This window comes from Jaculus jaculus, chromosome 19 (genome assembly GCF_020740685.1).
Source record: "Jaculus jaculus isolate mJacJac1 chromosome 19, mJacJac1.mat.Y.cur, whole genome shotgun sequence".
Lineage (NCBI taxonomy): Eukaryota > Metazoa > Chordata > Mammalia > Rodentia > Dipodidae > Jaculus > Jaculus jaculus.
The window spans coordinates 5,454,715-5,482,076 of record NC_059120.1 but is presented as its reverse complement, the minus strand read 5'-3'; the positions used below and the strand labels follow the sequence as shown (position 1 = coordinate 5,482,076).

The 27,362-nt window shown below is 42.8% G+C and overlaps 1 protein-coding gene across 1 annotated transcript; it reads right to left on the bottom strand.

Annotated features, from left to right (window-relative positions):
* Positions 1-22: 22 nt before the first annotated feature.
* Positions 23-26,202, bottom strand: Lhx8 (LIM homeobox 8). Its single transcript, XM_004653626.2, has 9 exons — positions 26,031-26,202; positions 24,143-24,229; positions 23,687-23,845; positions 19,925-20,046; positions 17,408-17,628; positions 16,833-16,936; positions 11,533-11,628; positions 4,320-4,503; positions 23-680 (listed from the first exon to the last, which is right to left on the bottom strand). Exons 1-9 carry the CDS (start codon positions 26,109-26,111, stop codon positions 634-636), a joined length of 1,101 nt encoding a protein of 366 aa, XP_004653683.1. The 5' UTR covers positions 26,112-26,202; the 3' UTR covers positions 23-633.
* Between the last annotated feature and the right edge of the window lie 1,160 nt (positions 26,203-27,362).

Here is a 27,362-nt window from a genome sequence, read left to right as displayed (position 1 = left end):
TAAACTTAGGACGGTGGGCTTATTAAACAATTGTGTTATTTACAGCCTTCATTCTCCAACTGCAAACACAGTCTTGTGTGCTTTGCATGCTAAGGAGAGAAGCTCTCCTTGGTTCATTCAGAAAACATTGGCAAAATCAATCTCAATTGCAAATTCACAGATGCAACCCTTGAAGTATGAAGTTGTATATGACAAAAATACAGATAATATTTATAACAATAACTTACAAGAACAAACTAGTGATAAACTACAATTTCACAAAAGATTGTAAACATTTTGCACACTTTCAGTCCTTTCTTTTCGGCAAAGTGCTCTTTTGATGACAAATAAATTAACAGATACACACTAGAGTGAACTATTTCCAGACAATACAAAAAAAGTTTTGATCTGTTTTCTTCTTGTAAACATAAATTTTACAAAAAAAATGAATAATCAATAAAAGTGTCTTGCAGGCCAACTATAGATGCATACTTGGGCAGCAAAATAGTGTTGGAACTGCTTTGGGTATTAAATAAGAAAATTAACATTAATATCTTTTCAATGGTATTTTATACATAGTAAATGACAAGTTTATATCCTCAATCATTTCTATCCCTGAAAAAAGGAATTAAGTATGACTTATTGACAGTTATGTCACTGTATGGGGTAACAAGGGCTGGAGTCCAGGAGTTGTTGGTGAGCTACAAAATAGAAAGAAATCGAAAGATCAGTTCTTTTGGATGAATAAAACTGGTTTAAAAACAAACAAGACCCACTCAAGATCGCATGTTTTCTACCCTAGTTTCAGATGAGGGTTTCAAGATGCACTCAGTCTCCTAACCTCAGCAGGAACTGTCTTATCATAGTGAATATATGAAACAAACTTCCAGGACCTGGCCAACAATCAAGTGTTTATTTGGAGCACTTGAGCGTGTCCCATCCAGACCCCACTCGCTGCACAGTGCCCTGCAGTTAGGAAAGCCCAGGAACCCCGTCTGCAGAGAAGTCATTCGTTTCCATGTGCAGAAGTCAGGATACCCCCTGTGGGGATTCCCCCATGAATGTTTCACTAACTCCTCTTCACAATCCTCCTGCCTCAGCCGCCAGAGTGCTGGGGAATCCACCGATTCCACCTTCCCAGGGCAGAGATGACATGTGTGCCATCATACATGACTTTTAAATGGGCGCTTGAGACCCTAGATCAGGTCCTCATGCTTGTACAACAAACACTTTTATCCACTGAGCCATCTCCCCAGTCGTGCATGTAAATGGCAACATGGGATGACAGGCTCTGCTGTTTTAATTAACCAGAACTTAAAATGAAATTCTACTTTTAGCAAAAGCTGTGTTGCTTTAAATGAAACCTCTGTCTGAGAGCCAGTAGGAAAGCTGGATGACCCTTTAAAACATGTGTTGGCAAACATCTCAAAGATACCAAAGTAGTGAGAAACGATGAAGCCAGGTCCCAGAGAGGAAGGGGAAAATGAGGTTTCTTTCTCAACAAGGCTTACAAAAATTTTAACATAAGTGGAAAATCTAACGAGTTTAGAAGTTTAGCAAAACATTCAGAAGTTAGACTTTGGATGGGGGGGCGGACAAAAATGAAAGATGAAGGCCAATGGAGTAGAAAATTCCCATTAAAACAGCAACAACAGACTTTCATATCTGGAATCCCAAATGGCTAAAGGTAAAGAGTAAAACAGAATTATTCTAGTCTGATAGGATTGGCTATATTAAGTTGATGCTCCGTAGTCCAGCTCTGTGCCACAGGTTAAATTAAGTCTCTGAAGGAAGACATTACCCAGGGCCTCAAATTATTTTTAGATGTTTCATACCCAACATCTGAAATTAAATATAAAGGAAGGTAGTAAGAAGTAAGGATTTGACTATAAAACAAAGAACAAACACACAAGAGAAGACCCCCCCCAAGATCCAGACACTGGGGTCAACCAATACCAGTAACAACAGTTATAACAATTCAGATTCAAACTGGTGAGTCCCATACTGAATTACACAACTGTAATCAAGGAGCCCATGAACGAGTCTTCTGTTTGCAGAGAATTAGTGAGCTACAGAGTGGCTGAAGAAAACATCTAAAGACAGAAAGTTGAATAGCTGGGTTATAAAAAATTTTCATCATGGGGCAAAAGTAATTTTCAAAAAGAAAAACATTGGGGCTAGAGAGATGGCTTAGTGGTTAAGCGCTTGCCTATGAAACCTAAGAACCCCGGTTTGAGGCCCAATTCCCCAGGACCCACGTTAGCCAGATGCACAAGGGAGCACATGCATCTGGAATTCATCTGCAGTGGCTGGAAGCCCTGGCATGCCCATTCTCTCTTTCCCTCTGCCTCTTTCTCTGTCTATCACTCTCTAATAAATAAATAAAAATAAACCAAAAAAATTTTTTAAATAAAAAAATATATAAAAAATAGAAAAAGAAAAAGAAAAAAAAGAAAAACATTGAGAAACTCTCATAATGAAAGACATTGACCTACATAGTCAAAAGCCACACTCAGGTACATTATACTAAATGTTAAAAAAAAAAAAAAAAAAGATAGAGAAAAGCTAAGGAACAAGACATATTTGGGGCGAGAACTTGGAGTCTCCTGCATGCTAGGCAGGCGCTCTAACATAAGCTATCTCCCTAGCTCCCCAGCATTTTTTTTTTTTTATTTCTTTTGGAACAGGTTTTCATTAAATTACCTAGGCTGGCCTTGAACTCACTCTGTAGTCCAGAAAGGCCTTGGAACTTGTGGTCTTTCTGCCTTGGTCTCCTTAATTGCCGGTACAACAGGCCTGGGCCACCAGGCCTGCAAGAATAATTTCTTAAACAGAACACTCCATGGAGGGGGCGGGGGGAGGGGGGGAAACGTGAGGAAACAAACCACATTGTAATTAGGATTTTTGTCTGCTCACCAAAATCATCCATTAAAGAAGTAGAAAGAGAGATGGAGAGATGGCTTAGCAGTTAAGGCATTTGCCTACAAAGCCAAAGAACTGAGGTTCATTTTCTCAGGACCCACATAAGCCAGATGCACAGGGTGGCATACACATCTGGAGTTTGTATGCAGCAGCTGGAGGCTCTGGTGTGCCCATTCTCTCTCTCTCTCAAATAAATACTTAAAATAAAATACATTAAATTTTTAAAGAAGTAGAAAAAGACAGTTTCATAAGTAGAAGAAATTTTCAACTCATGCAAAAAAAGCTTTATGTGCAAATTATAATCAAGAAATGAAATCAATTTTGGACAGCCAAACCAATAGCCCCACAGCCAAAAACATATGCAGCCTCTGCAGAAAGAATATACAGATGTACAAGGGGAAAAAAGATTTGGTTTCTCAGTTGAGGAAAATCACATAAAAATAATGAGGTCCACCAGCCTGAGTTTGGCTACAAGTTGGAAGTAAAATCCCACTAACCGCTGGCGATGCAATGACACAAAGCACCACTGCCGCTCACAGGCCGCTGGTCAAAGCCATTACAGAAAGCTTTTGAGCGGAACTGTTGAAAGCACAGCCTATGGCTCTATGTGCTCCTCCCAGATACAAGCCCAAGCGAAACATGAATCCATATGCACCAAGCAGCATGCTCTTATATAAAATACCCAAGCTGGAAGAAACACAAAACTCCACCCATCGGAAGATGGACAGACTGTGATGGGATTCAGACAGTAGGTTTCTGTACAATAACTCTGCAATACCAACAAATCTCACAAGATGAATGGACGAGAAGCACACAAGAGCACTGTATATGGTACAATTTACATGAAGCTCAAAATAAGGCAGAACTAAGATCCAGCCTTGGAAGTCAGGGCTGCACTGCTGTGGAAGAAAAGGACAGTGGTTGGGAGGAGACGTAAGAGGGGCTCTGGGGGCTATTTACATCTGCTGCTTTACTGGGGTCACGCTTCCATGAGGACGCTCATGGTACTACCTCCCCAAGCCATGCACGTGCTTATGTGTGTGGTTTTATACCTGGGGGACTTGCTTCAATAAAAAGTTTAACAGAACAGAGGAAATTCCAACAAGCTGAGTGTGAAGACCTTCTCTGATCATAGGAACATAAATTGTTTAAATATTTATCCAGTGGAAACAACAAAAAATATTCATCAAAAAACACTAAGAGTCAAAATTGTTAATATTTATTATAGCTGAAAGTATGGTGTTAAACTCATTTCTAAATAAAGCAGAAATCAGACTGTTTGGATAACTTTGCTTTACTTGGATCCCCTGTGATATTTCCCAGCTATCTCAAGAGGTGCATGGTTGCCAATGTAATGTTAGATCAGACTGCAGCCGCTGGGCGCTTGGGAAGCAGCTGCTGGGGGCTGGGACACCTACCATCCATGTAAGTGTGCAGCGCAGTCAGCATGGTCCCGTCTGGGGGAACGTAGGCGGAATAAGCCATTTCTTCCAACATGGGTGGAGACAGCCTGGAGGGTGGGACTGCAGAGACAGGGGCAGAGGAGGAGTGGTTGGGACTGACATGCTTCTTGTGGCGGGCTCTGCAGTTTTGAAACCACACCTGCAGGAGAGAAGAGCAGGGAAGATTACACACCTACCGCTGGACATGTTAACTCAGCTGAAGTGTGAACGCAGCCTCAGTAATTCTACCCCCCCACACATACACACAGAAGTAGCTTTGCCAAATGTCGGTAGACAGAGGAATATTTCAGCCCAAGCAAAAGTGGTCATTTCCCCCTAAGATAATAGTCTCTGATGATGCACGCGAAAAGCAACTTTATGTGAAACCAACATCTTTAAAATAAAATAAAATAGGTCAAAGGACTTGAGAATTCCAGAGAAATATCTTTCGTTTTTCTATTGGTATTTGGGGAGAAAAGGAAAAGAGAAAAGGCCCCTTTAATCAACTTGAAAAAAATACCTACTTTTGTATTCTTGGGTACCTGCTGGACTTATTTCAAATATTCATTCAAATGATTAAAATCCCTACTGGGAATTCAAAGCTGTCAGCAAGATTCTCAATTCAGTTATTCCAGTCACATTTTAACCTGCTGTGTTCAATTTCTCTTAGTGAATACATATGCTACTCCCCAAGAAGCAGGCTAAGGTCAGGCCAGTAATAAGAATAAAGTAGTCATATTGAAGCAGAATTCAATACAAACAAAGTCAACTGGTGAGCGTTTGCAAAACGCCAACCACCCTGTTGTCCACTCTAGCACAAGACTGAAGCGGTTCCTGGCTGGGGAGGTTTTACATCCAGGCTTGGAACCTGGAGCCGGCCCTGAGCTACACCTGGAGCCAGCCCTGGACTACACCTGGAGCCAGCCCTGAACTACACCTAGAGCCAGCCCTGGACTACACCTGGAGCCAGACCTGAACTACATACACCTGGAGCCAGCCCTGAACTACACCTGGAGCCAGCCCTGAACTACACCTGGAGCCAGACCTGAACTACACCTGGAGCTGGACTGTCCTGAATGTTTCCAGGAGCTATTCTACCTGTGACTGAACATTCTGCCATGAAAGGAAACTTCACCAGCGTTACTTTGTAATATATTCAGTCACAGGCTAGGGTAGAGCTCAGTGGTAGGAGGGCTTGCCTTGCATGTGGAAGGCCCACAGCTTACTTACCTATACTGCTAAAATTTTAAGATACATATATGGATGTACATGTGTGAGTTAATTGCCATAAATTCAAGTAATTGCATCATGAGAGTAAGTGATGGTGGGCTGAAACCTTTAAGGGAGTTAGGGTAAGAACTTTTGGGACTGGGGGTCAGGCCAGGAGCCAAGAAGAAGGTCACAAGCATTGTTGCTGTGTAGAGCTAGTGGGTGGGAACTTGGTAGCATAAGGAAGCAAGAGGAAGCTGCAAGAATTTTTAGGGAAAAACAAACAAACCATGGTCTAATTTCAGAGACACACCCTGCCCCAAACAGTCAACTACCCAGGGCTGGGTCAACAGAAAGTCAAAGATCCCAAACTAAAAGAACAAAAACTAGTAACTTCATGCAGCATGGAGCCCTGCGCAGGTGGGTGAAGACAGGGTCTCTGGAATGTTTTCGGTGGGGCTCTGACAGACATCAAGGAGGAGTCAGGTAAGGTCGCAGTGTTCTCCTCATTCTCTGGAGCACTGGACTTTGGAGACGTGAATGGAATCGGCAGCCTCACCCAAATGAGAAGACATAGACATGCTCTGTCATGCAGGCTCGGTCACCTGCCTTCCAGGAAGTCACACACCTGTCCCAGAAGGACTATAAGTAACCTAATACATATGCACTGCGGCTCCCAGTTTCTTCAAAGTGTCTTTCTTTGTATTTTAATCAAGTAGTTAATTTGTATGGGTGCACCAGAGTCTCTTACTGTTGCAAAAAAAACAGTGCCAGACACATGAACTACTTTGCATCAGTCTTTATGTGGGGAATGGAGACTCTAACCTGGGCAGATAGGCTTTGCAAGCACCTTCAATGACTGAGTCATAACCCTAGTCCTAAAGTATTATTTTATTTTCCATGGGTTATGTATTGCACAGGATCCATTTGGTTGTAAAAATAACCAAATTTAAAAAAATCACTCAAGAATCATCATTTCAATGAGGAGAAAAATAACCTCAAACTTTGGGAATAAACATGAAGAATATTCACCTTTAAAAGCAGAGTAGCTCTCAAAGAGCTGCTTGGAAAGATTGCCCGCCCCACTGGTAATAAGCAGAGAGAGGTCTGTAATCACAGAAATGCCAGGCAACTCACAGAGCAAAATGTAGCTGAGGATTGCAGACAGGGAAGCCTGGCCAGGAATGCTGCCCACCTTCAGGGATCAGAGATATGTTCTGACTCTCCTCATGGGCCTACCACTTCCTCCTGGCCTCTGTGAGGTTAAACTGTGAGCAAACAGGCCCTAAACCATAAACTGGAGACAACTGAGCAGGCCATAGGGATTTACCAACAAAGGGAGAGAAAAAAACAAACTAATGCATAAAATGAATCCTTGAGAAAGAGCAGACAGGACAGTTTTAGTTCCTGAATGGCTGGGTGTGGTAACACTTGTCTGTAAGCTCTGCACTCAGGAGGGAGGTTGAGGCAGAAACATCAAGAGTGGTTCAAGGTCATCCTTGGTGAGTTCCAGACCAACCCTTTCCTCAACACCTTCCCCCACCAAAAGAAAAAAAAAAAAAAAGAAAGAAAAAGAAAGAAATCAGTGTAGGAAATGTTATTTTATTGGAAAAGCATGGCTGATAGGTTTAGGGGAAACTGGCTAATCATTAGTAAGACAAGAAATAGATAAGCTTCTACGTCACAGGGAACCAATCCAGACAAATTAAAGTGCAAGTGTCAATAATTGAAATCATGCATATTTAAGGAAAGAGAGCAACATTGATGTACCTTGTCGACAGAAGTATTACAAAGGCTAAAGTATCAAAAGATTAAGAGATTTAACTACATAACAAAGAGTTTGTGAGTCAAGTGTAAATGAAAAGGAAGTCCATGAACCATGCAAGCTTCACATGATAGACATTCCCCCTCCCTCCCCCCTCTCTATATAGATATATTTTATATTTATATATATAGATATATTTTATAATATATATATATATATATATATATATATGATGGAGGGTAAAGTTAATCCAACCAAAGAGTAGACTGAAAGCCGTATTTTAAAAAACATAAAATAAACATGTTCAAGTTCAGTGATATAAGTAGAGGTTTTCTATTTTGACTACCAAATTGGCATGCATGTAAGAAGAATAATCATGTTCAGAATGAATTCTCTGTAGTTGAGGAAAGAGGAACTTTTGTATGTAGCTCCTAACAGGAAAAATTACTATGAACCTTATGGAGGGCATGCTTTATATAAAGACTCTAAAAAAGGTTTTTAAGCACACAAGACAGATGTACAATGCTGTCCACAGAAATGGTTTTATGCCAGCAAAAATTAGAAAACAAATTATGCTATATACAATATGCAGCAATAAAATGGCATAAATCTTAGTAAGAAATGGTAGTCTTACAATGCTAAAAGAATAATACCTATTGTTATAAGATTATAACTCATAGTTCATTTATCTGAAAGCATATGTGACTAACAGTCAAATCTAGAAGTAGAGTTAAGTGAAACCAGTCTTCTTTCTTCTTTGGCTTGGCACAGAGGAAACTTACTGCCACAAATGCCTTGCTGAGCATACAGATAGCTAGTAAACACTCTCCATGTGTTTCCAGTTCCCACTGAACTTTCAGGTAACTTAATTTACATATTATAGTAGTGGTTTGGTAATCAAACATTTCTTTAAGCCAAACGTGGTTGTACATGTTTGTTATCCCAGAACTCAGGAAGATGAGGCAGGAGGATCATGAGTCTTAGGTTAGCCTGGGCTACATAGTAAGTGAGAGGCCAGCCTCAGTGACAAGGTGAGACCCAAAGAACAAGAAACAAATATAAAAGGCTTTTCTTTAACCATTTCAAATGCTATGGGGAAGGCTGTCTGAAGGACACTGTTGGTTCATCTCTGGTTGTCAACAGGATTTGGGATCACCATAGAAACACATCTCTTGGCCTGTCGCTGATTTACAGGATAAGATTAATTTAGGTAGTAAGACCCACCCTAAGAGTGGGTGGTGCATCCCATGAGCTGGGCTCCTGCATGGTATGAAAAGGCGAAAGCTCTCTGAGCAGCAGTCCTCGTCACTCTACTTCTGCTCTGCTGGTGAGACAGTGTGAACCTGTGTTCCCTCTCTTGCCCTCCGTGAACTGTAAGCCAAAATAAGTCCTTCTCCTTCCACAAGTTGTTCCTGTCAGGTACTTAGTCCAAGCAACTAGAAAGTACCCAATACAGAGATTATAAGTACTAGCTGAAATGATAGTAATTCATTATTTAAAACTATTTACAGTCTAGCCAGGCGTGATGGCATGCCTTTAATCCCAGTACTCTGGAGGCAGAGGTAGGAGGATCACCCTGAGCTCGAGGCCACCCTGAGACTACATAGTGAATTCGAGGTCAGCCTGGGCCAGAGTGAGACCCTACCTCAAAACAATAACAACAACAACAACAACAACAAAACAACTTAAAGTCCATATTCAAATGATACCTATGTTTGCATGTCCATTTAGTTCCTCTACCATCTTGTCAAAAATATTTAGCATTCCATCAGTACATATTAAAAGGCAAAATCTAAAAAAAAAGTTCTTCTAAATGTTAGGGCTTCAAATCAGGCTGATTTGCACATAATATTGGTGACCTAAATAGTCTGGAAATAACAGATGTCTTTTTTGGCTCCTTTCTCCTTCAAACCCTAAGATCTGTTTGAAGAAGATATCCATTGCCCCTTGTTTCCAACCAAAAGAATCTGACATATTACAGTCATGAACTGAAATTCCCTGAAGCTACCATTGCCATGGGTGTATGCATTCTTAAATCAGAAGGAACCTTATGCCACCGATTCTGAGTTACCCATAAAGGACAATTCACTCCCCGGCATGGAAACTCAGAACCTTCAATGATAGTCATACAGTGTGTGTAACTTTTTCATGAAGAAAGCTCATGAGGGCCGGGCATGGTGGCACACACCTTTAATCCCAGCACTTGAGAGGCAGGAGGGTATCTGTGAGTTCAAGGCCTCCCTGAAAATACAGAGTGAATTCTAGTTCAGCCTGGGCTAGAGCAAGACCCTACCTTGATAAAACAAAAACAAAACAAACAACAACAAAAAAGCTCATGATTGATGAATACCAGTGCTTCCTATTGTTTCTTTCACAGGAGAGCTTTGCACGCATATGTAAGGTAGCCCTCCACTTTATACACACTGTTCCTTCCTGTCTCACATCCCAACCTTCTTGTGTACAGCCTATTCCCTTTCATACTATGGCACGACTTCTTCATCTTCGCTGACCCTGGTGGCTATCCCCTAAAGGATCACTGTTTGGATTGATTCCTCATTAGTTTAATTTTTAATGTGGTACTGTAAAATAAATACAACATTCAATGTTTGAGAAATGCATGGGATGTGAAACCAGCCTCCTAAGAGAGTGTCATCGCATGACAGACAACCAGAGCCCGAGAGCCCATCTTCAGAGAAGGTGCTGTTCACCCAGGCACTCCCACCTGTGGGGGTGAGTCATTCATCTAGAATGCCTTCCACTTCCTGACGAATAAACATCTGTACATCAACCACCTGCCCTGAGAAGTAACCTGTTTGTACAATGAAGGCCCTCACCTCCCCACAAAACAAACACACAACAAAACCACATTCATTTTTTCATGCTGAATCTGATCAGTACAACTTTTTTGAATGGGGTTCTACAAAATCGTACTCATTTCTCTAGCCTGTCTATACCATTTTAAAGTTTCTGATGCTTCCCCACATGCCTCTTTCCTTCATTCAGAAGCTACTGTGCTCCATGGTGTGTGTGTTCTTTTGTGTGTGGGCACCTGGGCATATCTGCTCATGTGGGTGCACGTATGGAGTCCATAGATTAACACTGGCTATCTTCGTCAATTGCTCTCCACTTTATTTTTTGAGACAGGGTCTCTTGTTGTACCCAGAGCTCATTGGTTTGACCAGACTATCTGGCCAGAAAACCCTACAGGATCCTTTTGTTTCTGTCTTCCTGGTACCGGGATTACAGGTGCAGGCTACCATACCGAGCTTGTATGTGGGTTCTAGGGATCTGAACTCGGGTGCCTATGCTTGTGCTTCAGGGGCTTTGCCCACTGAGCCACCTACCCAGGTCCCTCTCTCAGCTTTCTGAAGGAATACACCCAAGTTCAAGGCCTTGGACCTCTTTGCTTTTGACACGTGTCCATGCTTTCAAATACAGTTTACACATCCAGCTATCACCATTTCTACATGATAGACACAACTAATGGGATTTCTTCCACCCTCTCGGAAGCCAATAAAGCTTTATCTTGACTTTAGTGTGCATACCAAGGGTACCCTTCTCAGCAGTACTGTGACTTCCAACTTAATAGGTAGAAAAATAAAAACCATTCCTTTCCTGGGCACTGCCAATGTTCTGCACCTCTTTTTCTGGCCTTCTCTTGGCCCCAGTTCTTCCCATGTATGACTCACTCATCCTTCTTCCCCAAACCATACAGCATGGTTTGCTTCTGCTCTGGACCCACAGTCCTCTGCAGCTTCCACTCTCAACACTTGCTATTTCCCTAATGTGCAGAGATTAGTTTTACATTTCAGTAAGTGTGGTCCAGTTCATCCTTCCTAACTTTACTCACACTGCCCTCTCTTCTATGACCCGTCAGCCTTTATCCAAGGCCACCAGTATCTACTATATGCACAGGCACACACACAAAGAGAGGGAGAGCAGCACTAACCTAAGAAGCAGACTTAGCTTGGCACTGTAGAGGTCCTTTTAAGCCTGAGAGTTTCAGGGTTGCTGTGAGCATGGAATGAAGGGACAGAGAGTGGCGTGACAAATGGCAGTCTAGCCCAGGAATTCTGGTCATCAAGCTTCAAACACTGACTCAGACTGGAAGAGACCTAAACTGGAGAGCTGGTGTTTTGAGATCTCTTCACAAGATGATGTGCACATACTCAAAGATTCATGTGTAGAATTCTGTGCATCTCTCAACTGGCTCACCTGTATGACACGTCTGCTCAAGCCTGTCCTTTCTGCCAGTTTCTGGAGGGTCTGGGCATCTGGGTTGTTGTCCTGAGCAAACTGGGCTTGCATAACCTGTTTTTTATTTTAAAAACATAGGTAGAAAAAGGTTAAAAAGATACAGTGCTATCTTTTGCTTTCTGATAATGGGAAGAAACAAAAAGGCATGCAAAATAAATGTACTACCTGTATCTTATGACTTGAACATCAATATGGGCAAGTGTAAGTGAAAAAAGTATAGTTTGTAAGTTTACAAACTATCATGCTAATGTCTTTAGAAAAAGGTAACCCATTTCAACATATGACCTTGTCTTCCAACTATACCATTAGAAATGGCTTACCTTTTTTTTTCTTATAACCCAGAAATTAAATACAGGAATTATACTATAATTTAACCACATGGGAAACTTTACAAACCACATCACAATCATCCCCCAGATCTGCTGAGCTGATAAATTCAATGCCTCTGGCATAATTTGCATTAACTTGCAAACGTGCTAAACTCAAGAGATGGATCCCACTGGCTACACTGCCTCAATCCTTAGGTGGGGAGGAAAATGTTCTCTAGCAAGGGTCCCAGATTCTCAAAGGAGATATCCATCAGCCCACAGAATAAGGATGTAACAGAGCTTAAACAGGTACTGATGAAGCTCACAGGTGATTCTGATGCACAACTCTGGGTTAGAACCATCATGCTAATGCTATGAGGTATTGATATCATGGTGCAATGAACAAGTGTGTGGGGGGTGGGGGGAAGAGTCCCTAGTCTTGATTTGCTGGAAGAAAAATATATAGACATGCCAACTGTCACCTATAATCAGAGGTAAAGGGAGGAGAGTAGATAAAGGTGGGGATTAACAAAATAAAAGCCCAAGTCAATGGTTTTAGATTCTTTAAGACAAAGGGATCATTATGGGAATCAAGCAATGTGCTTGAATTCTATTACCAAAAGTCCATAATGTGACAGGATTAGAATATCAAGGATGCCTTATAAAGGGTGAGGGAAGAGATGCTGGTATTCTTGGACTATGCTCAGGCCTGAGAGTGAGCCCCGCTAACCACCCCTCTGGCTTAAGCTCTTCCCGACAGGCAGTATTTGATGCCAATGCACTGGTAGCAGTGTAGCTGAAAAGTTGCAGAAAGCATCCCTGGATGATCTCACGCTGCATACTCCCAGGACTCATGGAATTCAGAGCTGTGTCAGAAGGAAACCTGACAATGTGAGGAAAATCTGGAGTATGTAGAAAAAGTCCAGTGTTGGTCCAGGAAACCATACGAGGCTTACACAAACCCTGTGTGTGTTACCATTCCAGAGGTGACTGCTCCAGAACTGAGGACTCTGGCCTCCCACTTAGCTGTACTATATCTACTCACTGCATGGATTTGTTATTTTAAAAACTGATCTCACTCCTTCACTTCTTCCTTTTTCAAACTTTTTACTTTCATGTCTTCCTATGCTAACGGATTTGTGTTCTTATGTGTATAAGTTGAAGAAGGAATACCCCAAGGACAAAAATAAGTAAATTAATTGTACTTTTAATGTTTCAAAAATAAAAGGCTGAACAGATATTTAAGGATTTGCTTGTAAAGTCATATTTAAAAAAAATAAAAGGAACATGCCTCACATATATACTTAAATATACAAGTTTAATAGTGGAATTAAATTACATTTAGTATAGCCATTTTCCATGGGGGGAGGGAAACTTAAACATTGATCATTTAGAATAAGAATATCCTAATAAGAAGGATCTACCTACTGATCTTCCTATTATTAGTATCAGCATTCACTCTCACAGAATAAAAGTAAAGATTCAGTTTAGTTTTACTATTCTCCAACACCAATGCCTCTGAAGCCCACCGAGCTCTTTCCCGGGCTCCTCAAATAGACTAAGGAGTGAAGCTTTATAACCTCATCATGGTAAGGCCAGGAAGTAGCCAGGAGTTGTCTGTATGCTAGCAACTGAGAGATTTGATCTGAAAGTAGATTGAAGCAGAGCTGATCACGGCATGTTTAATGCCACCGTGGCTGACTACTATGACAAAACCTGAATATAAGCAGGGACCTCTTGGACACCCTTATCAAGGGGACAATTTTTTAATTGGATTTGTAGGCTTACCCTCTAAATCTGAAACTCCCCCCCCCTCCTGTTAAATTTCTAAAACAGAATTTCTGGAACTTATTTATTCATCCCATTTTAACTGTTCCAAGCAGGAACTGCATTGATAATCTTAACTAATACTGTTTACATGTAGTGCTTTCTTATTTTGCTGGATTCAAACAATACTTGAATATTCAGCTTTCTGAAGTATGGGTTAAGTTGACAAGGAAAATATACTGCCTGATTTATTGGATTAAATAATCCAGGTGGTTTCTCTTTTCATATACACTTATTATAGAACCCTCAATGACACAGAGTTACTGAAAGATCCTATCTCATTTGTTTCAGCCATCTTGGCACAGATGGCTATGAGGTGATGATAACTAATACTAAGTAAGTCAATCTGTTCTGTGGAAGTATATCACTTATACTTTCATTGTTTAAAACCTGACTCTGATGTATGTTTTTTTAATGTATGATTCAGATCATAATTTTGTATAGCAGTTTATGGCTCAAATATTTTGTGAACAGTTGCCATTTAAAATTATAAGCTTATCTACAAGATTCATTTAGATTCTGCTGTCACCCCATTGAGTGAGGTTTCCTTAAGGCACATGAGCATTCATGGTCTCCTGGGAATCCAAACCAAATGAAAAGCCCAGAGGTTGAGGAAGGAGGGTCCAGATCTCTTCTCTGCCATTCCCTTGAAGGTCTGCCTTGAGGAGAGTTCCTGTACCTCTCAGAGAGTCTACCTATGTCAAGGAATTGTTAAAAAGTGAAAGGAGAATTAAAAAGATAATGTAGTCAAGATGCCTGGCATAGGCCAGGCATGCAAAGTCCTCTACAAATATTCCATTTTTATTTATGATCTATAATTTTCTTCCCATAGGAAGTTATATATCCACCTGCAGTGGTTTCAGATTTTCATGATTATAACTTTATTTTTTTAAAAAAAAATTACATCAGAGAAATCAAGCTTGTACTCATTAGAATTAACCAGTTCTTCGTGGTGACAGGCCACTTTAAACACAGATGCATTTCTGTTTGAGATTCTGCTTTGGTCCAGACACTTTTAAGCAACTAGATATTTCTGCAAAGGTCCCACAGGAAGTCACAAGTATTTCATGAATATGTTCAAATCAGCAAGGCAATTGTTTCCACAACCTAATTCTTTACTCATTACTTTTTGAGCATGTGCTTTATGTCTCAAAAGTCCACAAGAAATCACTATTTGGACTTGCTTTTACCTTAATGGATTTAGGTGGGTGTGCACATGTGTATGTGTGTGTGTGTTTGTGTGTGCAGAACTGCATGCCCTTGTCAATGTGCAGAGGCAAGAGGAAGCCACCAGGCCTACTCTGTCACTCGTCCACCTTATTTCCCCAGCCTCTTTCTGAATCTGAAGCTCTTTGTGTTCCATTTAAAATGCCTGAGCCAAGGAGCCTCAATTACCTTTCTGTCTCCCCCTTCTTTGCTTATCACAGGGCTGCAAGCATGCATGGCTACAGCTTTTTATGTGGCTACTATGGCTATAACTCAGGCCCTCTGAGCCAGCATTCTTACTGGCTGAACCACCTCCCCTGGCCCTGGACCGAGAGTTTACTGCTTTGTGTCTGCAATTGTCAAGTTCTCTTGGAATGTTGGTCACAGCCAGGTTACTCACCTAATAATACTTAAAATAAAAATACTCTTGAAATACTTTTATTCTACAAATATCAAATGCTGGCAGGTTATAGACTGCTATGTGTGGTTATTCCAAACGTTTCTTTCATTCACTTGTGAACATGGCATGATGTCAATGCCTCAGCTAAAGGTCACACTATGTGTAAAGCACTGGGACGTGCACAGAAACTGTGCACTGAATGTTACTTTACCTTAAGATTAAACAAATATCAGGCTGGAGAGATGGCTTAGCAGTTAAGTGCTTGACTGTGAAGCCTAAGGACCCCAGTTTGAGGCTCAATTCCCCAGGACCCTCATTAGCCAGATGTACAAGGGGGCACATGCGTCTGGAGTTCATTTGCAGTGGCTGGAAGCCCTGGCGTGCCCATTCTCTCTCTCTCTCTGCCTCTTTCTGTCTGTTGCTCTCAAATAAATAAATAAAATAAACAAAAAAAATTAAAAAAGATTAAACAAATATCTCAGTCACATTAATCTTTTATAAAACATGATTTCATCATCAGAAAAAAAATGCCAGAAATAATCATTATATATGTTGACTTATATAAATGCATAAATCATAGAGTAATAATTTTTTTGAAATTTCACACAAATCAGATGTATGCAACTACATGTAGGACATCTAGATAAAGAAAGTCCTTTTCTTTTCAGGGGGAATATCCAGTTTTGCATCAAACTGTGGAATCCCTGCTTCTGTGCCTTTGAAACAGGACAGGACCTACTTGATTAGTCAGCCAGAGAACATTATTCATGGATAGGCATATCCCATTCTTTCCTACTTAAAATACATACTCTTGACCATTCAATGGCTCACTGTCATTTTTTTAAAGACCACCACTGGGCTGGAGAGCTGGCTTAGCAGTTAAGTGCTTGCCTGTGAAGCCTAAGGACCCTGGTTCAAGACTTGATTCCCCAGGATCCACGTTAGCCAGATGCACAGGGAGTGAATGCATCTGGAGTTCGTTTGCAGTGGCTGGAGGCCCTGGCACTCCCATATTCACATTCATTCTGTCTCTCTGTCTCTCTCTACCTCTTCCTCTGTCTGTGACTATCAAATAAATAAAAATAAACAAAAAAATTAATAAAGAGACCAACACCACACATCACATAGACCAATGGGCTATCTCCCTCTGTAAATCTCTAAGCAGCTTGTCTTCCTTTGGAATGAGACATGGAAAAACCAGTGGCTACAGCAGGCTGATGAGGTCAGGAAATAAGAACACATCAACTTGTGTTTCAGTTTAATATCAGCACCAAACACCCCAAGAACACAAAGCTTACATGCATAGACCACATAGATCTTGATGCTGCAAATACTGGTGCACATTTTAGGGCAATAAGTAAGTTTTTGTACATTCATCGAGTTAAGTCTTTAAAAGAGCTTAAGTCAATGTTGATAAAGTAATATTTTTAGGCAGCAGGGAGATTTTTTTAAATTTGGTTTTGGGTTTTCTTTGGTAGGGAAGACTTCCAACATCATAAACTCAATGTCATATCTACCTGGAGCTGATCTGCTGTAAAGCTGGTCCGAGCTCGTTTGGCTGGTTTTGGATGATTCACGTCTTGCTCTGTGAGGAGGGCACCTTCCACACTAATCCCATTACCTGCATCGTGGAAACATACCACACAGCTGATGACTCAGATGAGCTTACCATCACACAATAATAGTTTCCACAGGGTTCTTGGCTTATTGTGAAGCCATGCATATCTTACAAATTTTAAAATTTTAAAACATGCTGCAAATATACCGTAGAAGCAGCAATTACAGCCTGGTGTGTTCAGTCCAAAGCATAAACAGTTGTAAGTACACATGAGGGGCACATCCTGAGGAGGGAAAGCACACTGGAAGTGTGGCTCACAATGAGAAAAGCCAACTCCTCACTCAGGGCTGCTGCCTCAGGACGTGACACAAAACTATAGCCTTTCCCTGTAAATCACTAACACTAGGTGACTTTGTGAATTTCATCACAATTCTCACACAATACAGTCAAATGACCTTAGCAGGGGGAAAAAATAGTGTTAAATCTCTGTGTCTATTGTCCTGAGACTCAAAAGTATATCAAGTATGTACTTACCATTTTCTACTTCTCTCTTTAAATTATCCAGCATGCAGTCAAAATGCACTCTACAGAGGACCTTCTCTTCTACCAGTGCAAACTCCTCTCCTGTGGAAAGCTGCCTTTTGCACGAAAAGCAAGCAAAGCAGGCCAAGTGGTAGACATTGCCCTTGGCCCTGCGGACCCAGTCAGTGGAGTGGATGTGCCTCCCACACCGAGAGCAGCGCGTCCCGTACCTTCTACAGTAGACACAAGGGCCAGGAAAGAGTTTAAGGCTTGATGAGATATCTGTCCATCCAACATTAAGCTCACACAATACAGTAGTACTTCATTGGCATGAAATATGTATTTAAATATTTTGAAAGTGAAACAGGAATTAATTCCTCTCAGTCGGTATGGCACGCAATCAAGACTGCTAGACAGGCTTGTAAGTTAGAATGTTTTTATAAAATGAGACCTCACTACTACTAGAAAGGAAGATTAGATTTTCCTTTTAAAGTATCTGAAACACAAGTTTCAATACACCTTTTATTGTGTCACATGTAAATTCATTAACATTTATCCAGACTCCAGGCAAAGATACAAAGATGATCTTTCTCGTGCTCTCTTATGCTCTCTCTTTTTCTCATTCCAGATTGTAAATCTAAAAGTGCCAAATTATACCAACTCAAAATATAAACTTCTTAAAATATGGTTGAGGGGTTGGGGTGCAGCTCATTGGTGAATTATGTGCTGACTGTGTACAAGGTTCTAGGTTCAATCCCCAGCCTCAAAACTGAAACAAACTAAAAGATGGATTGAAGAGAGACTAATTTAAGTAATAGCAAAACATTTAAGTTAGACATTATTAAAGAATCCATACAATACTTCCACACAAGAAAAAAATGGCCATATAGGTATCCACAGGTAGAAGGAAACAGTATCTAAACAGTCAGAAACATTACAGGCATTATACTCAGGTCAGTCTTAACAAGATGGCACTGCACCTTGGGAGTTAATTTATTTTTAAAAATCCTAATGAGTGGTTGGATGCTGCTACATGTCCTGTAGGAACCAAAGCCCTGGCTTGGCAAGCCTAGGTCTGAGTCTCCTTACTGATACATTTTTAAAGGAATTGCCACATTACTTTTTTTTTTTTTAAAGATCAAATCCTAAAAAATGAACATTGAATATAAATGTAAGCTTTGAAAGAAATACTAGGAAACTAAACTCTTAATAAATCTGTTAAGACCAAACTTTTCAAAAGGCCTTTATGCCATGTGGTGGCATATGCCTTCAATCCCAGCACTAGGGAGACAGGGGTAGGAGGATCGCTGTGGGTTCGAGGCCACCCTGAGAATACATAGTACATTCCAGGTCAGCCTGGGCTAGAGAGAAACCCTATTTCAAAAAATATATATATTTAAACATTTTTTTTAAAGATTAACATATTGTAAGTGAAATAAGAAGCCAATTGTTGCCATTGATGAAGAAATAGAGGAGAAAATGTAATGAGAAATACACACAGGTAATTATAAAACTCTCTGTGAATTTAGTTTTTAAAAGAGGACTCTACTGAAGTGTTCTAAATTGCCTAGGAATTTTGTTGCTGAAGTCTCTATGTTACTTTTTGGAATGGAGTACCAACAATGTAATTAGTAGTACAGACTTCACTGTGCAATGTTAATTTTCCAATGAACACTTGTCTTCATTTGGAAATGCAAACCAAGGTATGGTAATGCTTAAAGGCCTGCTGACATACAATTTGGTTCTAGTCAGCTGTCCATAAAGAATTACACTTGAAGAATTGTTCTTGAAGACTCCTGATACTTAAACAGTTATGAGCGATCACAGAGAGAAAGTGTTGTGTTTAATATCTTGGGTAAATACAGCCTCAAAGGCTACAGATCAAAGAACAGACAGAAAAAAAAATACAGGAATTTGTGGCAGAGTAATTCAATTTGGTATATTATGATACTGGAAATATAAATTCTTCTGAATTTGTAGCTGATCATAGTATCTAAACTACTGACATCCCACAAGTTTAGAACTTGGATCATTCTATGGTAAATTGGTATAACCTTAATCAAAATCTCAATCCCCCCATCCCCAACTATGACGATATTTCATTTCATCACTGGCCCCAAACAAGGGGCATTGTTGCAATTCATCATGTTTCGTACTTGACATCTATGAACATCAGAGGAGCTCCCAATTTTCAGTACCTAAACTTTCATCCAACAGAATAAAAGTATAATTTAAAACTAAGTTTTATACACTGAATTCCTAAAGCAAGTAACCACACACATTTCAATACAGATGGAGCCTCAAAACTATCTTGAGGAGCTGAGCACGGTGGCTCAGGCCTGTAATCTTAGCACTTGGGGACTGAGCAAGAGGATAGTAAGTTTGAGGCCAGTCTAGGCTACTAGCGAAACCTGTCTTGAAACCCAAACCAAAATATTTTGAAATGCATCATACACTAACAAAAGTCCTGTTACAAATGTCTCTTCTTACTTAAAGTATTGGCTTTAAAGGAAAAGCTCTGCAATATACCTGAAATAATCAAGTTTGCAGAAAATATCTTTATCTTTAATGTAACAGCTTGAGTGCCTTCCCAGGGACGTCCTGCACACACTGCAGGACAGGCAGCGGACGTGCCAGCACAAGTCATTCACCTGCGAGGGGAGAAGACAGTGTGAGCAGCCTTTGAGATGCTATCTCCAGGACCCCACTTACTAGTTCTGGGCATGAGGCAAGAGGTAGCAACTCATCTGCATGTTTCCATCCAAACACCACCATTTACATAGACATGCATCCAATACATTCTCTTCTAGACTCCAACCAGAAAAAAACCCAGCACTATAGGCCATGCTTCATGTTTATGTTTATTTATTCCTTTAAGGAATGCAGGGCTTTTTTCTTTCTTTCTTTCTTCCTGTCTTAGAGTAAGCCTCTAAGAACAGAGAGAAAACTGTTTATTTAAAAGATCAACCTATAGATTTTGCTTTCTTCTTTTCTTTTAAATTTGTCTCAGTATGAAACATGGTTTATAAGGTAGTACAGACACACCTTCTGCAACCTACTTTTTGGCCAAACAATTATAAACTGTATGTCTATTTGAGAGATCAACAAAGAAGGTTGAAAATGGCTTTGTAAAATCCCCTGATCAAGAAACTTGGTGATCCATTTCCCTTACAAGCCAGAAATTACTGTTAGAGCTCACTGTTGATGTGGCCCTCCTAACGTCACACAAGGATAGGTAAGCAACAGTGGAAAATCGACTGAAAAATCTGGCTACAGGAGAAAAAAGAATGATTTTAAGTAGCTGTACAATAACGCAAGGATTATTTTCCATTTACACTTTAAATAGTCAAATATCACACAGTGTTTCATAAAAACACTGTCATTTCTAAATAGGCACAAGGAATATTACCAATTAGAGAAACAAAACAGAATTCCGCTTACTTACTTTATTTATTTATTTATTTATTTATTTATTTATTTATTATTATTTTTTTTTCTAGGTAGGGTCTCACTCTGGTTCAGGCTGACCTGAAATTCACTATGTAGTCTCAGGGTGGCCTCGAACTCTCGGCGATCCTCCTACCTCTGCCTCCTGAGTGCTGGGATTAAAGGCGTGCGCCATCATGCCCGGCTGAATTCCGCTTACTTTAAACTGCTGTTGTCCTACATAAACAATCCACTTGGCTGTTGAGTGAAGATGTGTGGGGGCAGAGCTGGCCTGCAGTACACGCTCCTGAAGTCTGCACACAAGAACTGGGTTTATGCCCAACTTGGTTTCATGTAAACGAAGAACAATGTTGCAAAAATAGAAAATGGAGCTGATGGTGGAAATAGGAAGTAACCTGCTGTGAGATGAGGCTTGTGCAGAACCACTTCATGATGGACTTTAGGTCCACAGTGTGTGTCACATGCCCGTGTGATGTTCTGTGATAGGGAACATGAAGGCTACTAACTTAAAGGATCAGAGTTTTACTGCTTCTAGTACATGCCCCTCTTTCCAAAGCATTAATGTAAGTTTCATTTTTAATGACTAAAAGTTTTAAGTTTAAGTGTTTCTTTAAAAGAACTGCATACCACTATAGGAACCACTAACTATAACAAAAATAATAACAAGGAAAATGTTAACCTTGAAGAGGTAAATATATATTTTCCCTAAGATACACAAAATAAGTATGAAGCGTGAAAGTACAGCTTGTTGCAATATCCCTCTGTTTAGAGCCTTATTGCAATTTCAACCTTTTCCAGGCTTTTGTTTTATTGTTTTCTAAAGCTAGGCCTTCAAATCTAAGCTCTGGTCTCTTTCTAATTCTACAAATGCCAGAGCTCCTGCTTAATTTGACACCTTTCCCTAAAGTTTCCTTTGACAAACAGGAAAAAAGAAAAAGAAACCTTAAGTATTCCATTTCTTTGCCAGGGAGTAAAGTAAGGTGCAGAAGATTCTGGAAATCACTCTGTAAACCTTCCCTGAACCAATATTCATCCATCTGGGCTAAACATAAGGCTGGGAAGGAGCCAGCGCCTCTGTCCAGGTGGCAGTACCCTGCAGGGGTGGACAGGGCAACAGAGGCACAGTCTTCCCTCTGCAGTCTCCATTCTAACTCCACTTGACTTGGCTCACAGAGCAACATTTTCTGTGTTTTATACCCTCCAATACTACGTGTATGCAAGGTTGAGCTATTTATTATCTGGCAAGTTTATGTTCAGATTTACCTGGAAGAAAGAAGCACTTAAATTGGGGATGAGAGTGTCTGTTAAGAACTGTGAGTCTTTAATTGTTCATAATTCATGAAGTCTAAATTTTGTTACTAATATATTTGAGGAATGGGAGAATAAAATTGTATATAGGAAATGCCACTGGGTAAACTTCTTACCTTCTACAAATACAAACTTTATAACTCAGATAAGATCTTGATATAATACAAAGATAAGCAATGCATGTGTATTACAAGATGCATGCAAGAAACTTATCTTTCAAGAGATGCAATTTTACAGTGACTTTCTTCTAGGCTGTGAGGTGTTCAAATCTTTCTAAACACATTCCAAAACATTCTTAAAGATTCTGCTCAATACAGGGAAAGTCACTGAACATTTTTAAAGAGAGAGAGTTTTGACCAAAAAAATGACTTTAAGATATCCATGGGGCTCTAATTTAGAAGCATTGAAAATGGAATCTTAAGAATGCAGATTTAAGAAGGAGCCACATTAACCACCAACATTTTTAAATGTCTTCACCCAAACCTCTTTTGCTGCTGTCTGGGCCAAATAGGGCAACATTCTCATTTTATAGACAAAACAGCTTTGTATGTTGACATAACAACTTAAAGAAACCCACTCATTTACTTTTGAACTTATATTTAACATCATTAATCCGTTTAGAAAGGATTGGGGAGGGAAGAGAAAGTAAATTGTTTGCACTTAATTTGGTATAGGAGAAATAATTATTTTACATGTTTTTTTTAAGTGATTGAAGTTGAAAACCCAATGTATGCAGATTAAGACACAAGGGACCATGATCCTGCCTACAATGACGTGGGTAAGTGTGCCTGACAGAATTTCAACTCCAATGCCCCTCACACACAATATTTCAATATTTTAAAGGAAAAGTAAACCAGATTAAGACAGACAGTAAGCTCTCAAACCACCATTTGAAACATTGACGATTCTTGTGTGTGCCTGACTTTACATGTCTTCATTCCTGCCCTCCCCAAGTCCACAGGAAGTCAACAGCAGCAGTGACTGGGTTTTGGTAAATCAGCAAGGGCTGGAAATGGCTTCAAATGCTTCTGTAAACTTTCACTTGAGAAAGGGACGGGTAACTTCACAGCCTCTTATACACCCAAAGAGCTACTGCAGCCAGTCAATACGCACACCTGGGCCCTTCCTAGCTGACAGCAACATGGGCATTATGGGGGTGGAGAGACCAGTCCGTCCGGAGGGACCCAATATGTTTAGTAGTATTGTGGGACTTGGTAAAAATCAACAAAAGCCCCAGCAGCTGGTAACTTGCAGAATGTGGGGGGCTCTCCCACTTCCCTGCTTACACTAGTGACAGCATACATCCGCTTTCTACACCAGGACTTGTCACTTACACACTGTTCCCCAGCGTGGAAGATCCTATGATTTCTTGTCATATTTTCCCCAAACTCACAAGTGGCCTTAGGCTGACTGGACTAACGCGCAGAGAAAGTCAGCACCCTCACCTCAATGGGTGGAAGTCTGGATGCAAAAAGCATGTGGGGACCACTTTTCTTTCCCCCAGAAAGCTCCCACGCCCTTTGCACCCGAGCTTACCTTGAGAAGGTATTTGTCCACGATCTCCAGCCCACAGCTGTTGCACACACACTTGCCCGGAGGGCAGCCAGAGCCCGAGGCCATGGACCGGGGCGAGGACGACGGGGACAGCGGGGCAGAGGAGCAGGAGTCCTCGTCCGCAGCGCCCTCCGGGTTCACCTGCATGGACCGCGTGGCTTAGGACCGTGTTATCCTCCTCTCCCGCCCATCCCACCTCCTCAAGGGGGCAGCCCCCAAGGCCTGCCAGCTCCTCGCCAGCTTCCTGAGGCCTGCCCGGTTGCCCCCGCTCCGGGGCCCGCCAGGACCCCCTGTATCCTGGCCACCAGGCGCTCCACCGGGACCAGCGAAGCACAACCGACCCCACGCTCCATACATCACCAGAAGGGAGCGGCCCGCGCGGACTCGGGGGTACCAAGCAGACCCTGAGTATCCTCCAGTGTCGTCTCCCCGACTCACCAATCCTTCTTCCCCGGCGCCTTTCCGAGTCCTCGTGGCCGCCAGGGCTGCGGTCCGCCCGCACTCGTCCGACATGAGCCCCGGGCACTGCGCGGCGCGGGCGGGGAAGAAGCGGAGAAAGTGATGAGCGGAGCCGGGGAGCCGGCGCCTGCGGGCCGAGCTCATGAAGCCGCGGGCACGAGGCAGGCACGAGGCGGGCGGGCAGCCCGTGGCACCTGAGCCCCGGCGCAGCTGCCCAGAGCGCGGCTCAGCCTCGCTCCCGCCCAGGCCTGGCCCCGCGCGGCCCTCCTGGCGCTCCCGGACCCCGCGCGCACCCGAGCGCGTCGCCTCCCCGCCCCCCCTCCGGGGGTAACAAGTTAATAACAGTCATCCGCGCACAAAGCGTTTTCTTTCCAGACGTCAATCACCGAGGAGCTGGGGAACACCCGGCTAAAGGGGGCACGCAGGGTGGGGAGAGGAGGGGGAGATGGAGAGGGAGAAAAGAAAAGGCCGTGGAGGAGGGGGTGCGGCGGGGTGGGGGGAGAAACTTGATTTCTTTAATGACCTCAATTAAAAGAGCAAGACGCACACATATTTTTAAAAGGGGGCCTTTTTGAATAGGATAGCCCCCCGAAAGGTGAAGAGGTTTAATCGGATACTTGAAAGCTAATTACAGCGGGATTTAAGGAGCCTGGTGTTTGTTCCGATGACAATTTGAATGAAAATGCTTCAGATTAAACCGAGCCAGCGGCTCGTTCGTAAACTTGCAGCAATTAGAGGGGCGAGTGATTCACACTGGTTTCTTTAAGGTGTAAATTAGCACTAACCTCTCAGTAAGTCAACATTTCAGCTACTAAAGGATTATTTTTAACCGGCGTAAAAAGCGGGTCGGATAATGGGAAATATCCAGCTGAATTTAATTTGTTCCATTAACGAGAAAGGAAAGGAAAACCTCGCCTCAGCCCAGGCGGAGTGGTTTAAAGCGCCGAGGCGCGTCACCCAAGGCTTTCCAAACCTCCAGAGCAGTTTCGGTTTTCTTTAAAGAGAAAGTGGTACCTGAGAAGTCTAGTTTGGGGCTGGTGGCTTCCCGGAACTCGAGCGGCCACCCTTCCCTGTTTCTCCCTGCCAGCCTTTCTTTTGTCCCAGTCCTGAACGCTCCAGGTGAACCTCGGTCCCCGCAGGGGACCCTCCCGTGCGCAGCTGCTGCGAGGCCGCGGCGCGCACAACGCGCAGTTCGGCTTTAACCAGTCACCAGCCAGGGTCAGAGGAAAGCCCAGCTCAGCAGCGGGGCAGACCTCAGGTCACCAGTGCCCCTGGTGGGTCCAGCTGCGACTCCCCGAAGGGCTGCAGACGGGGTTCAGAGTTAACCCGCACTCTGTACACGGGTCACTTCTGCGGGGCGAGGCGAGATTAACCGGCTTCCCCAGTCTGTTCTGAAAAACCGTTTGGCGTCTCATCTACTTCTTTTGGCGCTTTTCCTATAAAAATGGTTCTTCTGCGCCCTGGGAGCCCGCGGCCTTCGGACACCCACGTTTCCCAGTCTGGCCCCGCTCAGTTGAGCTCAGGGAGTGGATCCGTCTTCGTCGACGCCCCCCCCCCCCAAGCCTCCCGACCACTGTCCCCAAACACCGCAACCACCACGACAAATAGATCGGAAAGCTCGACTCACATGGACTGGAGCGCGTCAGGCTCCAGGCTTCTCGTTCCAAATTACAGTCTCCATGCCTCAGGTTAAGTGAGCGCGCGGGGGGGGGGGGGGCGGGGGGGGGCAAGGATTGCTGCCTAAAGTTGCTACGTAGTGAAAAGATCCTCAGGTCTGGAGAAGGAGCCCTGACAGGTAGAGCCCAAACCCTTCGCGTTTCGAGGAACCTGCTAGTGAACGGATGTGGCCAGGTGTGGGCTCGCTCACCTTCTCGGGGGGCACCGCCAGCTCCGGCACGTCCTTTTCTTCGAGTTTACACACAAACATCGGGTCGCTCTTCCAATACATGGCCCAGCGCGGGCTGCTTATCTCATCCCAGCTACGGAGGGTCCGAGGCCGTCGAGTCTGCCGCGACCCCCCTCCCCCCCAGGCGCGGAGAGCTGACCCGCCGGACAGCAACGCCCCGAGTGCCTCGGCGTCCCAGGCGGCCACTGCGGCCTGAGCCACTCTGACCAAGTCCGCTAGGTTCCCTTTCCAGCCACACTGAGGTCTGTCCCTCCAGGAAAGGGGTGTGTGTGGGGGGGGAAGTTTTGTTTTTCAGAGGGTGGGACCTTACAGGGAGGAGGGAGTGTGGGGGAAAGTCTGCTTGCAGGGACAGCCTCACCTCCCGCAGGAAAACCCGCCTTCTCCCCACGTTAAGATCTTTATCAGCACGCGGCCGCTAGCTCCAGGTTCTGTATGAGAGGGGACAAAAATGGGGATGGTCCTGTCAACTTGATTTAAAAAAAAAAAAAAAAAAAAACCAACTCTCTGCGTTTGCCTTGTTTTTTAAATTCTCGCTCCCGACCCAAACCTAAACAAAGATTCGGGTTACATCTCTTTCTGCGCGAGCAGGAGGGGAGCCGGGACCGCCCTGGCTTCGTCACCCTCCGGAATCGGCTGCTCCCCGCCAGGCTGGGGGCCGCGCCCGCGTGCCCACTGCCCGGGGCTGACTTATCTAGCGGTCCTCGCTCCGTTTGCGGAAAGTTTTTTTCATTAACATAAAGAAAGGACATCTGAGCAGCACAAAAGCTATGATTTGCGACTAGGTTTAAAATCAAGGATACGAGAAAGAAAGCATGTTGTTAATCAGCACCGCTCTTTCATCCTCCCACACAAACCGAGTTGAAGCGGTAGGTAGCCGCGGCCAGCTGCGGTCGGTCCCGCTCTCCGCAGAGCGCTGGCGGCGGAGGTCCAGGGACCTAATGCTGACTAGGGCCGGAGGCTGCTTCTGCGCAGCTCCGTTAAGGTACACAGCTTACTCCAGTTAGTGCGTGAAGATGAATTCGGTAAGACATGATTTTAAAATGACTTTTATTTCCTACTCGCCCTCTTGGAGAAACAAAAGATCTTATGAAACTTAAGTCATATAAGAATATCTTGGGATCTCTTTCTTCAAGGCCTGTAACAAAATCATTTGGTGTTGATTCAATTACACAAAAATAGATGTGCATTTCAAACATGAGTGAACATGAACAATCTTATGTCCATGCTGTATGTGTCTAGAAGAGAAGGATAGGAATGACCTTGGCCAGACCTGGAGGCAGGGACCAGCCTAGA

What these genes read in the sequence shown, in the direction of transcription:
- Lhx8 (XM_004653626.2), bottom strand. Translation starts at nt 26,111, where the DNA reads ATGTATTGGAAGAGCGACCCGATGTTTGTGTGTAAACTCGAAGAAAAG. An exon ending in TGGCGGTGCCCCCCGAGAAG is followed by an intron (nt 24,230 to 26,030) that starts GTGAGCGAGCCC and finishes CGCGCCGCGCAG; the next exon opens with TGCCCGGGGCTCATGTCGGA. An exon ending in TTACAGCAGATCAGCTCCAG is followed by an intron (nt 11,629 to 16,832) that starts GTAGATATGACA and finishes AATAAAAAACAG; the next exon opens with GTTATGCAAGCCCAGTTTGC.